The sequence below is a fragment of the Sciurus carolinensis genome, chromosome 8, assembly GCF_902686445.1.
Source record: "Sciurus carolinensis chromosome 8, mSciCar1.2, whole genome shotgun sequence".
Classification (NCBI taxonomy): domain Eukaryota; kingdom Metazoa; phylum Chordata; class Mammalia; order Rodentia; family Sciuridae; genus Sciurus; species Sciurus carolinensis.
Genome location: NC_062220.1, coordinates 89,551,676 through 89,566,862, shown reverse-complemented (window position 1 = coordinate 89,566,862; position 15,187 = coordinate 89,551,676). Strand labels below are relative to the sequence as shown.

At 51.5% G+C, this 15,187-nt stretch overlaps 1 protein-coding gene across 2 annotated transcripts in view; it reads left to right on the top strand.

Moving 5' to 3' along the window:
- The window catches only part of Crhr2 (corticotropin releasing hormone receptor 2), a 47,482-nt gene that overhangs the window by 18,525 nt on the left and 13,770 nt on the right, over positions 1-15,187 (top strand). Inside the window, exons 4-7 of one of the 2 annotated variants that reach the window (XM_047561234.1) lie at positions 11,173-11,258; positions 12,702-12,808; positions 13,092-13,209; positions 14,928-15,081. In XM_047561234.1, the coding sequence (XP_047417190.1) occupies positions 11,173-11,258; positions 12,702-12,808; positions 13,092-13,209; positions 14,928-15,081 (465 nt within the window). Of the gene's footprint in view, positions 1-11,172; positions 11,259-12,698; positions 12,809-13,091; positions 13,210-14,927; positions 15,082-15,187 lie in introns of both variants that reach the window. The other variant, XM_047561233.1, reaches the window with a different exon arrangement.

The window sequence follows — 15,187 nt, the reverse complement described above, 5'->3', positions numbered from 1 at the left end:
GCCTTCTGCCCTTACCCTAGGAGTGCTTCCAACCTCAGTAATTGTGGGCACACAATTCCGTACTGTGCGGAGAAAGTCGAGAAAGAGAGAAGGAAATATTTCCTCCTTCTTAAGGTCACATCTCTCCTGCACTGCTCCGGTTGCCTGAAGTTTCCCCATTAAGGTTTCATCTCTTGGTTTAGGATGCTCCCTCCAACCGGGAGGGGGTGTGGCGTATATATGCTTAGTCTCCCATCCCTGTCTCCAGGGTGCATTCGGTGATTAGATTTTTACTACTGGCGAAGAGAAGGGGAGGTTAGGAGTCAAGAAAGATGGGATGAACATATATGTTGGAGGGAGTGTGCAGAGCATAGACACTGGGGAGTCAGAGGTATGGAGTGTCACCTTTTTACTAATCGGATGTCCCAGGGCTGTCCCACAAGCCCGTGAGTCAGGGGCTGTGGGCAGCACTACTCCTGCGTGACAACTCCAGGGAATGCAGAGGGGTCTGAATCAGGTCCACCCCCACCTCCCAGAGAGACTGCCCCTCCTTCCTCCTGGCAAATCACAGCTGACTGGACACTGAGGAAGAGGGAGGCAGAAGCTGTTGGAGTTACACAGCCTCCAGATGGGGTGTTCAATCAGGGTTCTGGTTCTGGGGAAGGGTGTGTGTGTGTGTGTGTGTGTGTGTGTGTGCGCGCGCGTGCGCATGTGTCACATCTGTGCCTGCAATCGCCTTATGTCTATGCCCTGTGGAAGGTGTAATGGGAGCCAAGTGTGGGGATGCTGCAATCACTGACCCATCCTGAACACCCTTCATATCTCCAGCCCTACTCCAACAACACAGCACCCCCATGAGACTTGATGTGGGGGTTGTTTGCCTAAAATCATTTTATCAAACCCTGAGTGTCCACATCTGAATGGTGACCCGGCTCCTCTGTCACCACATACACATATGTATATGTATATACCTGTCCAAGCTCTCCAAGTCCTTCATGGTGAGTAATGGTTAGAAGGCAAGAGGCAGGCCTGCTTCTGGTGCCACGCTGCACTCCTCTGGCTGCACCAGCTGAGGGCTCTGGTGGACCCAGGCAGCAGCCCTACTCTGAGGAATCTAGGGCAAGATGCTCCTAATGGAAGGAACTGGTAGAAATAGTGGGATTTCTGAGGAAGGCTTCTGCATCACCTGAGATCATGCTTCCTATCCATGATTAAAACAGATCTCGTTAGGAGAAAGTGAGGTCCCCAATCTAGGAGGTATGCAAGCAGGAGGAAGGACCTCACAGTTCTGATGTCATAAGACTGTTTGTGTGTGTGTGTATGTTCTGTGAGCTTTGTGGAGTGAGGCAATGGAGATCATTGTGCCTGATTCTATCTGGGCTCAGAGACTAAGGGCCATCCAGGGCCAAATGGGGAGATGAAACTTCTCACCCCACAAGGTGTGAGCCTGAGGAAACCCTGCCTCTGCTTTGAGCCCAGCCTGGCTTTACCCTGTTCTTCCCAGTTAGCCTGGAAATCCCACCCCTTCTATCAAGGGCAGAGTCTGGGTCTCTTCTTCAGAGCAGAACTGAGCACAGTATGATTCAACCAGTTTATTGAACACCTACTATGTGACCCAGGGCATTGGCACTGTATCGAGGGCCTCACTCATAATTGCAGGAGACAAAACTAATACAGAGTAATAAATGCCCTGCTGGGAGAGAAAGGAGACATTGGGAATGGGAGGAGGGCAAGGACAACACATACCAGACCACTCACATCTAGTCAAATAAGAAGCTGAAAAAAAGTCAGGGCCTTAGGGTTGATAAATGTGGTAGCAATTAGCCCCTGGTGTCTAATGAACAATTTTCTCTATTTGGACCAAAAAGCTATCCTCACTGTAACTCCCAGGGAATGAGAGGAGCATGGGGGAGGGAGGTGGCAGGAAGTATTGTCATTAACAGGTACCTGGGACTGGAGGGCAGCAGACAGTCCAGGTGGGAAGAGCCAAGGCAGCTAATGGCAACAAAAGTGCGTGATTGATTTCCTGCCTACCCTGGCCAGCCAGCTGCTGCCTCCTCCTTCTCCATGTGCCTTTTCCTTGTCTTCCTTTAGAAAGAAGGATGGAGAAAACAACCCTGTAAGAAGCCTACAGGGAGTCTGGGCAGCTCTTCCTTCCCCAGTCTTGTTATACCACTTCCAAACCCCACCAACGCCTCATCCCTTGGAGGGCAGGAATTGCTTGGATCTGAGAGCAGCTTAGGCAGTAGGCCCTGAAATCTTTCAACTCAGCTGAGTGCAGAGAACCTGCCACAAAACTATGACGTGCTGCTCCTTATCCAGATGCCAGATTCCACCAAGAGAGTTTTGCACCCATAATCCACTCCCCATGAAATGCATGCTGCTTGTATGTCCATATTGCAGACAAGAACACAGAGGCTGGAGACCTGGAGTCACTTGTCCAAGGTTCTAACCATTCCTATGCACCAAGGCAAGCACGGAACCCAGAGCTCCCACTTCTAACCATGGGGAAAGTCTGCTTCCAGGAGTGACACAATGAATTTGGAAGGCAAGCTTAGAGGACAAAGGAAGCCTCCAAGCCTGGAGAATTGGGGGAACTCAGTCCTCTGACCTGCATTTCTAGGGTCATAGTGGTTTTATCAGGCCAATGCATAGGAGAGTCAAGCCAGTTCAAGAAAAGCGAGTAGAGGCCCAGATATGGAGCCTGCTTTGTGACTGGGGACTAGTGAGCATTGTGTAGAGAAAGAAATAGAGGGACATGGAGAGCTGATGGTGCACAGCATCACCGTCAGTGCAGGAGGGAGCCTGGACAAGCACAGGAGCAGAGGAGCTCGGCTTTGGGAGCACCCCGTCCTCAGGAAGGAAAGGCGTGACCAGGAGGCTCTACCCTGGGTACAGCAGAAACTGTGGGAACAGAGAAGGACTGCCATGCAAGTGACCTTGGGCATTGGAATTGACCAGATGGGGGAGGTAAAGGGAGAGGGTCAAGGTTGACCCCAAGCCCACAGGAGGATGCTGAGCACAGTGGAACATGTGCTGACTTTGAGGAGCTGAAGGGACATCTCAGCAGAGATGTCCAGGAAGCAGCTGGCTGGGTGGAAAATAGTCCCAGAGGGCTCCATGGGTGAAGGAGAGCCATCTGGTAGTTCTTAAGATGTGCATGAGCAAGTCTGGGAGGCCTGGTCAGAGCCTTGACTGGTCTCACCCAGGGAAAGGAAAGGACTCACACAAGGTCACACATGCTAGTCCACATTAGTAGTTGTGTGCCCCTCCAGTGTGCTCAGTACTACCACGAGCTTCCACATCTGTACTATTGTCAACCTCACTAATCCTTACACCAATATGTGGATGGGAACATAGTATATCCTCATGTTATACTTGGGGAAATGACCTAACTCGTAACAGAACAAGGATTTAACCAAGGCTCTGCTGCCTCTCTGGCTCTGAAGCTCTGCTGGGTTAAGCAGAGAGAAGAATTTGTTCAAGAGATTTGGAGAGATTCTGAAATCACAGAGTGGCTTGAGAACCAGATTTGAGACCCTCACCCAAGAGCACAGGATGGAGCAGAGCCAGTAAGGGAACCTTGGCTCTCCCCAGGTGGCCATCCCAGTGCCCCCAGCCCTGACCACCACCTGGGTCACAGTCCTGCTGGAGTACTGCCCTGGGGTCTTAAGTGCAGCCCTCCATGGAGACACCTTCTCTCTGTCTCTATTATAGACTGTAGTTCACTAACTCCCTCCAGCAGGTGCATCTGTTGGATAGAAGGAAAGGGCACTCTGGGTTACATGCCCAAGCTCTAGCTGCAAGGGAGCCTGGGAAGGTGAGGACCTAGCATTTCAGCTCGGGCCAGTGGCCTCTGCCTTTCCTCAAGATTCCCTGAGCCCAACTTCAAATTCTGGTGACCAAAGCAATCCTGAAGGTCCTTGCATGGTATAACCTGGGGCAAGTCCATCCCCTTCCTGGACCTCTGTCTCCCTGTCTATCGGGAGCAGGGAAGTGGGTTAGCACAGGAATGATGCTCCATTCTCCTCTGATTGCCCCCATTCCACACAGACACCTCTGAGCCCATCTCTGTGTGTTTTTCTCTCTCTTGTGTCTCCCTCTGTTTCTGTTTCTGTATGCCTTATGTCTATGCCCTGTGTTTGCCATTCTGTCTTCCTGTCTCTGTTTCTGGGTGTATTTTCTGTCTCTTTCTGCATGTGTGTCTCTGCCATTCTTGCTTTCTCTCTTGTGTTCTTTCCTGTCTGATCTTTCTTTTCCAGATCTCTCCTCCCCTCTATCCCTCCCTATTCTATCTCTATTCCCACTACCCCTCCATCTCCTTCTCTGCTCTATTCTTAATTCTGTCTGCCCTACACTGGAACCTTCTCTTGCCTGTGCCTGTGGTCTTTGTGACTGCAAAGAAGGTTCCTACTGCCTCCTTCTAGGTTACAGTCCACTTTCCTCAGCAGAATTTCCAGGTGCAGCTTGGTCTCTTGACCTCAGCCTCCCACCATACCCTGCTGGGAAGCACCGGTCCCATCTGTACTGGGTAGGCAGGCAGGAGAGGACACTCCACCTAAACTAACCCCTTGGGGAGTTCTTTGCAGAACCTCACTCTAGAGACATGCTGAAGCATTGGTTCTGTCCTGCCCACATCAAGAATGGCTGTCCTCCTTCTGGATTGGTGTGATCTTCTGTCACCTCTAAGAAGCCCCACAACTCTCTGGCCTCTGGATATTTTCTTGGGAGGTGGCCATCTCTCTACCTAGACTGAGAGGATCTCATCCCCAAAGACCTCTAGAGACAACCCCTCCTCTCCCCTAGGGGCTGCTGCCAGTGTTGAGGGGAGGTCAAAGGATACTGCCAGCCAGAGTCTTCTACGGTATGTCACAGGAGCAGTTGGCTGGGATATTCTAATTCTGGTCATGTTGCTACCTGCTTGTCACCTCTAGGAAGGATTTTCCCCTTCTGTGGACCTTGGTTTCTCTGCACAAGGTGAAGCAGAGGTGGAGTTCAATGACATTTCTTGGTTTCAGGGAAACCTTGCCTCAGGGGTCCCCTGTTCACCTTCTCCTCCCTTCCTCCCTCAGCAGGCTAATGTCATGCGACCTGCCCATTGAGTGTTGCTAGGGATGACTGGAAGGAAGGAACCTGGCCCAGCAGAGGCTAGAGCATGGGGTAGGTGTGCTCTTCCATGAGCTTCTCTCCTGGGAAGGTCAGTGATCTCACACAGTGAGCTGGGCTCCACTCACCCCCTGGCCTCTTTCAAGCACCCAACTTGGTCTTGGTTAAATTGCTCAGTGCCTTTGTGACTCAGTTTCCCCACTGTCTCCTATAAGTATGAACTGTTATCCCCACTGTGCCCACTCAAGGATGGCATCATGAGTGAAAAGTCCTATGAAAATAGAGATCTGGGCTTTTCTAGAAGTCCCAAGTGGGCCATCAAAACCCAGAGAGCAGTGTCCACACAACGTGGAAGAAATGTGATAAAAATGTGATAAAATAACCCTAGATGTCCTAGGCAGATGGCCCCAGAAAGGCCTTTCCCACTCAGCATCAGGGTTTGGCATGGTAGATTCCCAGTCTCTCTCACAACACAGCACCCCTCTTAGGTCACGTAGGTCTGGGGTTGGATGAACCACACCAGCTGCCTGCTCCACCTCCACCAATGTGCTAGGATCAGATCAAAGTAGAGCTGTACAAGGAGGGCCCCAGAGCCAGCCAATCCTAATCAGCCTGTGATAGAGTGAAGGCTATGGAGGAATGTCAACTCAGGAAGATGTGCCTTGTTTGGGAAGCTCAGAGGAATGTGATGTTGGCACCATAACAATGCCCCCGAACCCCACCATCTCTGGCCACATTTTCTCAGTGGTCTCTTAAGTTGTCATGCCCCAGAGCATCATTGCCCAGTCCAGGCAGCAGTGGCCAGGCTGGGAGCAGATATTAGTAAGGAAATCTTTCCCACCAAAGGTAAGAAAAGTGGCTCAAAGTCAAGATCAACCCAGACAAGGAAATGGCTGGATCTGGAACATTCCAAATCCAGGAAGTCAGGGGACTGAGGGTCAGCTATCTGGCTCCTAAGGCATTTTCTTCTGGTGATCTGGATACTATTGGTCAAGACCCTGCAGAGGTGGCACAGCAGATGCATGTGCTGAAACACAGTGCAGCAGGGAGAGTCTCCTCCCACAGAGATGCTGAGTGCAGGATGTTGCAGGAGGAAGTGTGTGTCCGGAGGACACAGCTCTTGTTCTGCCTCTTCATTGTTAGGTGATCCCATGTGTCACTTTCTTTCCCTCTTTGGGCCTCATCAGACCAAATGAGGTAGAAGTTACTTTCCCCCTCTTAAATTCCCAAGGAGATGCCCACTGACTTAATTTCTAGTGTGCTTTCCTTAGAACAGGCAAGATGTCCATGTCCGGAATCTGGAGGACACTGCCCATAGGTTTGCTCTTTGAGATTGATACCCTCTCCCCAACATGGATTTACATCGCAGTGGCTGGAATTCTGGCAGTGAGGGGCATGTGGAAGACCTAGATGCCTCCTAAGTATGTGTGACTGCTTTAGCTTCACCATGCAGCTTGTTGGAGCCTGGACATCCAAGATGGCAGACTGTCTTCTTGGCCTTCACTGAGCCTCTCACCCTCATTGAATTCCCCAGTAACCTTGGCAACAGTATCAGCCTTGATCCATCCTGAGGACCCTGCATACTGAACTCTGTTTAGTGCTTAAGGACCAGACAGGTTGGAGGCATAGCTCCGTGGTAGAGCACTTGCCTAGCATGCATGAGGCCTTGAGTTCCATCCCCAGAACAGGGAGGAAGGAAGGGAGGGAGGAAGAAAAGGGCTACCCAAGTCTTCCTGTTCTGGGATCTTGACCTTGTGCAGAAGGTAAACTCTTGCTCCAGGGAGCCTCTGTGCTAGATGGGAAAGCATGACTTCTTTACAGGGATCAGCAAGAGAACAACCCTAACCCAGTGTGAGCCGCACAGAAGTGAGCAGCTTGACCCCCAGGAGGTCTGGAACTGTCATGGAAACCACCTGGAGAACTGGAGCTGATTCTGGGCAGGGCACAATAGAGTTTAGCTGTCCGTGGTGCTGAAAGTTCTGGGCCTCTGTGCTGACCCCACTCTTTCAGTAAATATTGCTTCTGGCCCTCCCCACCTCCCTGCCATTACCTTCTCTCTCCCTCCTTGTCATCTCCTTTCCAGATAGCCAAGTACCACACTGCTGTCCCCACACATTTGTTCTTCCCTCCATACCTAACCTGTCTTTTGAACTGTTTCCAGGGTAACTACCACCAAAAATGTTTCATCCCAGCCCCAGTCTCCCAAGGTCTGTGTCTCACCACTTACAGTATCAGAGACATAGGTGCCAATCTAGGGAGCACTTGAAAGTAAGGTAGGGATGTTTGGAGTTGCCATGATTCAGTGATTTACTGGCACTCAGTAAATTGGGAAGCTCCACACAACAAAAAAATTGACTCACCTGAGATACCAATAGCATCATTGGGAACCCATTTATTTACTTTTTCAGAGAGGGGAAACTGAAGCCAAGGGAGATGTGACTTAGCTATGGTCGTCTAGCCAGCCAGAGATAAAACTGTAACTAGATTATAACTCTCATCTCCTAGCCAGGCTTTTGACCATTCCTGATGAGTCCCTAAACCAACTATTATCAAAGTGTTGGCACCTGAAAGGGTGACAGCCTGCTGCTTCAGGGACTTTTAACAGGTCAGGGCTGCTCTGGGGATAGGAACGTGCTTCCTAAGCCACAGAACCCTGCAGTGAAAGACCCCACCTGTATCATCCAGACCCTAATGCCCCTGACAGGCCACACAGCACACCATCGGCATTGATCCTCAGCAGGGGCACCTGTGTTGCTTTGGTAACAGGCACCCACCTCGTCTCCAGCCCCACGATTCTGGTGTGGCCACCTGCCCTCAGTCTTTCCATGGCCATTCTCCTGTGGTTCCTGAGGGGAGGGCTCTTCCTCTTTTTTATCCAAGGCTGTGCCTGGGGGCTCAATGTCCTCATTAGCCACAGCGCACAGCTCCCTCGAAGAGCAGCAGCCACATCTATCTTCCGATCCTCTGGTGCAGTTTCTGTAGCCAGAACCTCAGCCCCAGGCAGGGCCAGGTCCCCAGAAGGAAGTCCCTCCCACCCCACATGCCACATAATCAGACCCTGCTTTCCAAGGTTGAGCCGATCCAAACAAGTTCAGTTCAGCCCACATGAACTCCATGGCTTATTGCTGAGTGGGGGACTTCAATATGGTCTCTGCCTACTTGTCTGTCCCCAGGGAGCTAAAGTCTGGGAGCAAGAAATGATTGTCTGGGAGCAAGAAAATGATAGAATTACGACAATCTATCTAAAATAGATTTTTGCTTTTCAAACTATGGATTGTGGGACAATAGTGGACTGTGAAATCAATTTAGTGGGTCATGACCAGCATTTGTATATAAAACGAACAGAATACAATTATAACAGAATAGAAAGAAAAACATTATAGCAGTTGTCAAGACAAATTTCACTTTGTGAAAGTGGATTCAGGCAAGTGTGTGTGTGTGTGTGTGTGTTGGATCATGATACAAAAATGTGTTATTGTGGCTCAAGAGCAATAAAGTGTGAAGGCCTATCTATGTTCCAAAAGATGGGACTATACTGGAGGTGTATAGAGAGGAAAAGAAGATGACTTCAGACCTGGGATGTGGGAGAAGGCCCTGTGGAGGAGGTGGCATCTGAGCTGGGGGTCAAGAGAGAGGAGTTCGTTGTGGGCAGTGAGTGGGAATCAGGAGGGTGTTTAAGGATGGGCCAGCACAGATTGGGTTGTGCCAGACCTGTTAGCACAAGCATCAACTGCAAGGTAGACATGGGCCCAGGTGTTGAGGGCCTTGACTATCATGCCAAGAAGGCTGGACTTTATTCTTAAAAGCAGTAAAGAGCTATTGGTGGCTTTTTTCAGCATGGTCGAGGGGTCAGGAGAAGCAGCAGGGGGATGAGAGAGGACTATCCAGGCAAGAGGACTGGAGAAAGTGCTGAGGGATGGGCAGGAGGAGGTGGATTCCAGAACAAGGACAGGAAGGATCAGAACCCTGGCTCTCAGGGGCCTAGGGACATTGGTGTGAAAACAGGAAAGTCTCCCATTTGCAGCATCTCCATCTTGACCCCACTGACTTCCATGAGCTCACCCATGGTCAGCATCCCCATGAGATGTCATGCTTGGGGACAAGTATTCTGAGGCCCTGACCTTAGAGATCCCCACACTTATCAGAGAGACCACACTCACACCTGGACAACTCTGGACTGGTCATGAGACAAGGACTGGAGTGTGGGGCTGGGGTGGTCAGGACGAGGGGAGCTCCAGAGAGAGAAAAAGCAGTGGGATGGGAGTAATCAGAGAAGCCTTCCTTCCTTGGCCTCTCCTTGAACTTCAGGAAAAATGGGTTTCTAGGAGCACTTTCCAAAAAGATAATTTTTTTTGCCCTTTATGCTCTCACCAGGATCAGGGTCTGTTTCACCTCACCCCTCACACACCTCAGAGGGACTTAGAAAGAGACTGTGCATCTTACAAAGGATCTGCCCTCCCAGGATACCCTTCTTCTTTCCTTTAGTGATGTCACTGGTCCACATGTTGAGGCAGCCCCTCCCCTCTTTAGGAGCACAAACATGGAATGAATGTCTGTGAGAGAGGTGGTCCTGTGCATGAGAGGCCCAAGACGACCGGGGAGCTGGATGCCAGGAGCAAGTGTGAGGGACAGGTCTCCTCTCCTCAAGAGTCAGGATCAGTGTAAGACCAGGACAAACCCCTGACTCATTGGACCTGCCACAGATGCGCCTCACGCTGACAGGCCCCAGGGGCAGGACTAGGCTGGCCACAACCCTGAGTATAAAAAATCAGAGCTCAGAGCACCAGATTAAAGAATAATTAAGCTAATAGAATCTCCCCGTTGTTTTTGCTCTCTGGCAAGTGCTCCTTAATAATTCCATTGCTTTTAACTCACTGTCGGCTCAACGGAAGTGGGTTTTTAAGTAACTTAATTATTTTAGAACTTGCTGCTTCCAAAAACAATCTAAGGTTCCCCCTTCAGCCCTGTGACTTGGTGCTCTGTGAGCTATTTATTTTAATTAGCTCTGTATTATATATCGAACATAAGCCAAGAAGAAAAAAATATACAAAAATACCTGCCCATTAGTCAGAGCAGAACCCTGGTACAAATCACCCCCATACAATGCCTTGTTCGGAACTATAGTCAAGTGGCAGGCGAGGCACGCTCACGATGTAATGCAGAGCTCGTGGTGTAATGCAAAGCAGAGGCAGACAAAGGGCTCTGGGGAGCCTCGGGGTGGGGAGGAGGCCCTCCTGGTTGGAAGTTGAGGGCAGCATGTCCACAGGGGGTGACTTAGGCACTAAACCTCCACCGCAGTCAGGGCTAGGATTGAGAGAAGGGCACGTACCAGCAACTTTCCACCTTTGTGTGTTCCCCTTTGATAGAACTGCAATTTTCTACATTAGACCTTCCTGCCTTTTCATGAACCATTTTCCAACTTTAATGAGGATGCTGGATCCTGAACATCTGGAGACATGGCATGGCGGTCTCCCGGGCAAAGGCAGCTCAGGGGCAGGAACACAGCCCCAGCGTCCACACCTCCCTCATTCCCATTCACCATGACTTGGAAGCCCAGAGGTCAAGAATGCAAAGCTCAGAGGCAGACCTGGGTTTGACTCCTCTTTTCATCCTCACATCCTTGGCAAGCAGCTTAATCTCTTTGGGCTTCAGTTTCCTCCCAATGGATGAGTTAATATTGCATTAGTACTACTTCATAAGGTTGTCATGAGGATCAAATGGACAAGTGTCTCTGAAGATGACCTTGCACATAGAAACATATGCTATACCTGTGGTAGCTGGTGTTAAAATGTAGGTGCTTGTATGGTGAAAAGAAGTAGGGAACTCATGAATGTAAAGTGGCTGAGGCAAGGGTGGCAATTATTTGTTGGGCTAAAGGCAGCAAATCTTTAACCACACACCTAGTACTCACAGTTGGGTGCAATTACACATAAATGACTTTCCCTTAGACTTTTAGAGGTGCATTGTATTTCTGAACCCAAGGGAGCTAAGGAATGTGGACTTTATCCTGCAGGCACTAGGGAGCCTGGGAGGGTTCTTGGGGGGGCAGGGAGTGACCCAACTCTTGGTGACTGAAATCTTTCATAGGGAATGCCTACCGAGAATGCTTAGAGAACGGGACTTGGGCCTCAAGGATCAACTATTCACAGTGCGAACCCATTTTGGATGACAAGGTGAGTGCCCCCCTACCTGTGGTGACCCTGGTCTTCATACTGGTATTAGGACTCAGGTGGAGCACAGAGGATCCCAAGGGTGACAGAACCAGTTCTGTGTCACCCAACCATTCCTTTGTGTACCTCGTGCCCCTGTCCCTATAGTCCTACCCTGTGCTCAGCAACACGGTGGTGGGAGTCAGGAAGGGGGACGAAGGGTCCCGTCTCCAGGAGAGCGTGGGCCAAGGCAGCATGGGACACAAAAAGGAAATGACCACATGACCAGAGCTCCCCAATGTCTAATCGACTGAGACTGCATACCCTGCTCCTCCTCTGAGCCTCAGTTTCCCCATCTGGCATTCTTGATTTTGCGACTCCATGTGGAACAAGTAGGGCCCCCCACGAGGGCCGTTTCCGGAAGCTGGGTCCTACACACTGCTGGGACCGCTCCTCCCTGCTCCGGCTCACTCAGGAACTGGATCCTGTGCAGCCCGAGGTCTGGACTCCTCTCCCCAACTTTTTGTTGTCATTGTCGTGCTGGCCATTGAACCCAGGCCCCCCACAGACCAGGCAAGCACTGAGCCACTGAGCCACGTCCCCAGCTAGCTGCACCTCTCTCCTGACCCCAGGGCCAACTCTTTCACCCAACACAGACCTCGGTGGTGATAGAACCTTTGCCCCAAATGAAATCCAACTCCACAGGCCAAAGCATTTGCCTGCCCCGAGGAAGTGAGGCAGCAGAGGAATGGGCAGGGGTCATAAGGTTTGGAGAGAAAGAGGCTCCAGCCTGGTCTCTGTCCTCACCTCTTCTTATTCTTACAGCCAGGGAGCCAGTGGGGTGGGGCCTTGGCTCACCCTGGCAGGAGGGGGTCCACTGGCTTTGTTTAGAATTGCCGGTACCTGGCGATAACAAAACCCAGACCAAGCCACTTGGTGTGAGTGGTATTCCTAAATGCTCTACCAGTGCTGCACCCCCTCTTTGCTATACCCAGGGCAGACCCCTCCCACAGCATCCCCAACACTTCCCATAGGCCACTGCTTCTGAGGTAGGAAGGCAGGTTGACGCCAATGCATAGGAGTCAGAACTGAGGCCCAGAGAAGAACTAGCTCACCCTGGGTTACTCAGTCAGCTGGTCTTGGCAGAGACTCAACCCAGATGTGGCATTGTACAGCCTAGATTTTTCTTTCTTAATTGTACACATGTTTCTGAGCTATCTCAGAATAGACCATGTCCAAATGTGCCCCCCAAAACACATGTCGGGAGGCCTGACCACAGCCGTTTATAATAAGAGCCACCAAGACCAACCAGAGGGAGCTCGTGGAGGCTCTGAAGCATGTGGTGACACTTGGAGTGACTTCTGACCCCAAGGTCAAGACACACAGGGATGGTCATGGCTGGAACACCCAGGCCTGCTCCCACATGCTCATGCCTCTGTCTCCCGTGTCTGTCTGTCTGTCCAGCAGAGGAAGTATGACTTGCACTACCGTATCGCCCTTGTCCTCAACTACCTGGGCCACTGTGTCTCCGTGGCAGCCCTGGTGGCCGCCTTCCTGCTTTTCCTGGCTCTGCGGTAGGTCTGCCTCCCAACGTGCTTTCTCTTCCTCTTCCTCTCTCCTGGACATTCTCACCTCCACTCTAAGGAACTTAGGGCCAGTTGACAGAGGAAGTCTAGGCCTGGTGCCTGGCACTGACCATCAGTAGGCATGTGGGATGCTGAGAGGACAAAACCAGGGCCACCATGGGTGGACTTGGCTTCTGGGGTAGCCATTGTCCTCACTGACCCCTGGCCCCAGCCCCATCTGAGCTCTGACCCCAGCTAATGCTGGTTGACCCCTGCCTGGGGCCTCCCACAGGAGCATCCGCTGCCTGCGGAACGTGATTCACTGGAACCTCATCACCACCTTCATCCTGCGAAACGTCATGTGGTTCCTGCTGCAGCTCGTCGACCACGAAGTGCACGAAAGCAACGAGGTCACTGCTTGGGGAGACCCGGGGCTGGGCTGGGGGTCCGGCTCTGTGGGACGCCCACTCTCTGCTCGATACTCAGGTGCAAAACTAAACATGAGCTCATTTCCACCCCTGTCACTGTCCCACTAGAGGCAGGGAGGCAGGGGTCAGGGTGTTGGGAGCTACACAAACCTGTCACTGGACTGGTTTACCCCATTCCTGTCTCTGTCTTGTGAATTTGGGTCCCTTAGAGAAAAAGAGGTTGGAACTAACCTCTGTTGTACTTTATCTTACTTAATCCCAATGAATGACTGCTAGGGGTCATTTCCTCCTGGGCACAGATGTGGAAACTGAGACCAGAGAGGTTAAGTGACTCCCCAGTGTCAATGCTGTAATGATGCCTCTACATCGGGGCTTCCTATGTTAGGTGTCCACCCTGGATTTGTATCAACTGCTATTAAGTGTCCAGGTCATCATAAAACTGTGACAGCACATCTATGAGAGAGAAGCCATGAAACTTCTCAATCCTTTTCCCTCAGAGGACCTGGACTTCAGCAGATACCAATCCAGTTTGACTCTTAACTTGACCTCACCCTGAGTCAAGTTCAAACAAATTTAATCAGATGCTTCAGGACCAGTGAGACATCATTTAACTTAGAGAAAAGACCAGGGTCGGAGTAGGGGATCATTACTCTTCCACCCAGAAGGCAGAACTTTCTAGAATGAAGGACAGACAGCCACATGGGCCAAAGATCAGGACTGGGACCATGGGGCAAAACTGCAGAGCAGCTACCTGCTCGGCACAGGAGGGTTATCCAGGAGCCAGGGGAGTCAGAGCCAGACAGGAAGGAGCTAGGCAGTCCCAGGGCTTCCCTGACCCAGTGTGGGCTCACACCCCAACTTGCTGTCCCCACTGTTCTCAAGTCCCAACCTTGACTCTGAGACGCTCTGGGGATGAGTCCACAGGAGAGGACCAGATGGGGTCTGATGGGGTGGCCAGGTTTGGAGGTCTGTGACCTGGACCTCGGCTCTGCATGGCCCACTCTATGGCTCTGGGCAGGCTCTTCCCCTCTCTGTATCCCAAGCAAGGTGCTCGGGAGGGTCACCTCGCTCAGAAGGACAGGGTCAAACCGCCCTCTGCCAAGGAAGCAAATCAAAACAGCAGTCACGATCACAGCCATGACACTCCTCCTTGGTGCCCACCTGTGCCACCCTTCACGTCCCTTCACCACCCCTTAAGGTAGTGTCAGTGACAGCTCAGAGAGGCACAGCGACTTGCCACCTCCAGAGCCAGTGCTTATGATTCCAAGTCTAGAAGTTCCCCAAGCCAGAGGCTTTGGAGAAACCCTCCTGGGCTGCAGCCCCGCCCCAAGCTCCCTTGATTGTCTTCTCTCACTGGTTTTCATTTTTTTTTTCCACAAATGAAATTCCATATCCCATCCCTACATGGAGCCAATTGAACTTGCCATGGATTGAAGGTGACCCTGAACAGGACAATGAAAACATGGCACAGTTCAGTTACAGCCCTCCAGTTCCCCTCTCCCTTTATTAAGAAGAGACCCTGAGAAGGAGCGGAGAGATGTTAAAACCCCCAGGCACCAGGGAGAATGACTCCTTAACCTCAGGGGGACAGTGCCACATCCATCCACGCACTTTGGGGGACCCACACCTCACTGCCCTGCCTGAACAGGTTGGCCCTGCTGGGCCCCAGGAGTCCCTGACAAGCCCTGCCCCACACGTAGGTCTGGTGCCGCTGCATCACCACCATCTTCAACTACTTTGTGGTCACCAACTTCTTCTGGATGTTTGTAGAAGGCTGCTACCTCCACACTGCCATCGTCATGACCTACTCCACCGAGCGCCTGCGCAAGTGGCTGTTCCTCTTCATCGGATGGTGTGAGGCTCCCAGGGGTGTCAGGGCCCAGTGGGGGAGGGGACACTGCTGACTAGTCATCTCCCCTCACCCTGGGTCCAGTGCTTCAGAGGAAAAAGCCAGGAGTCC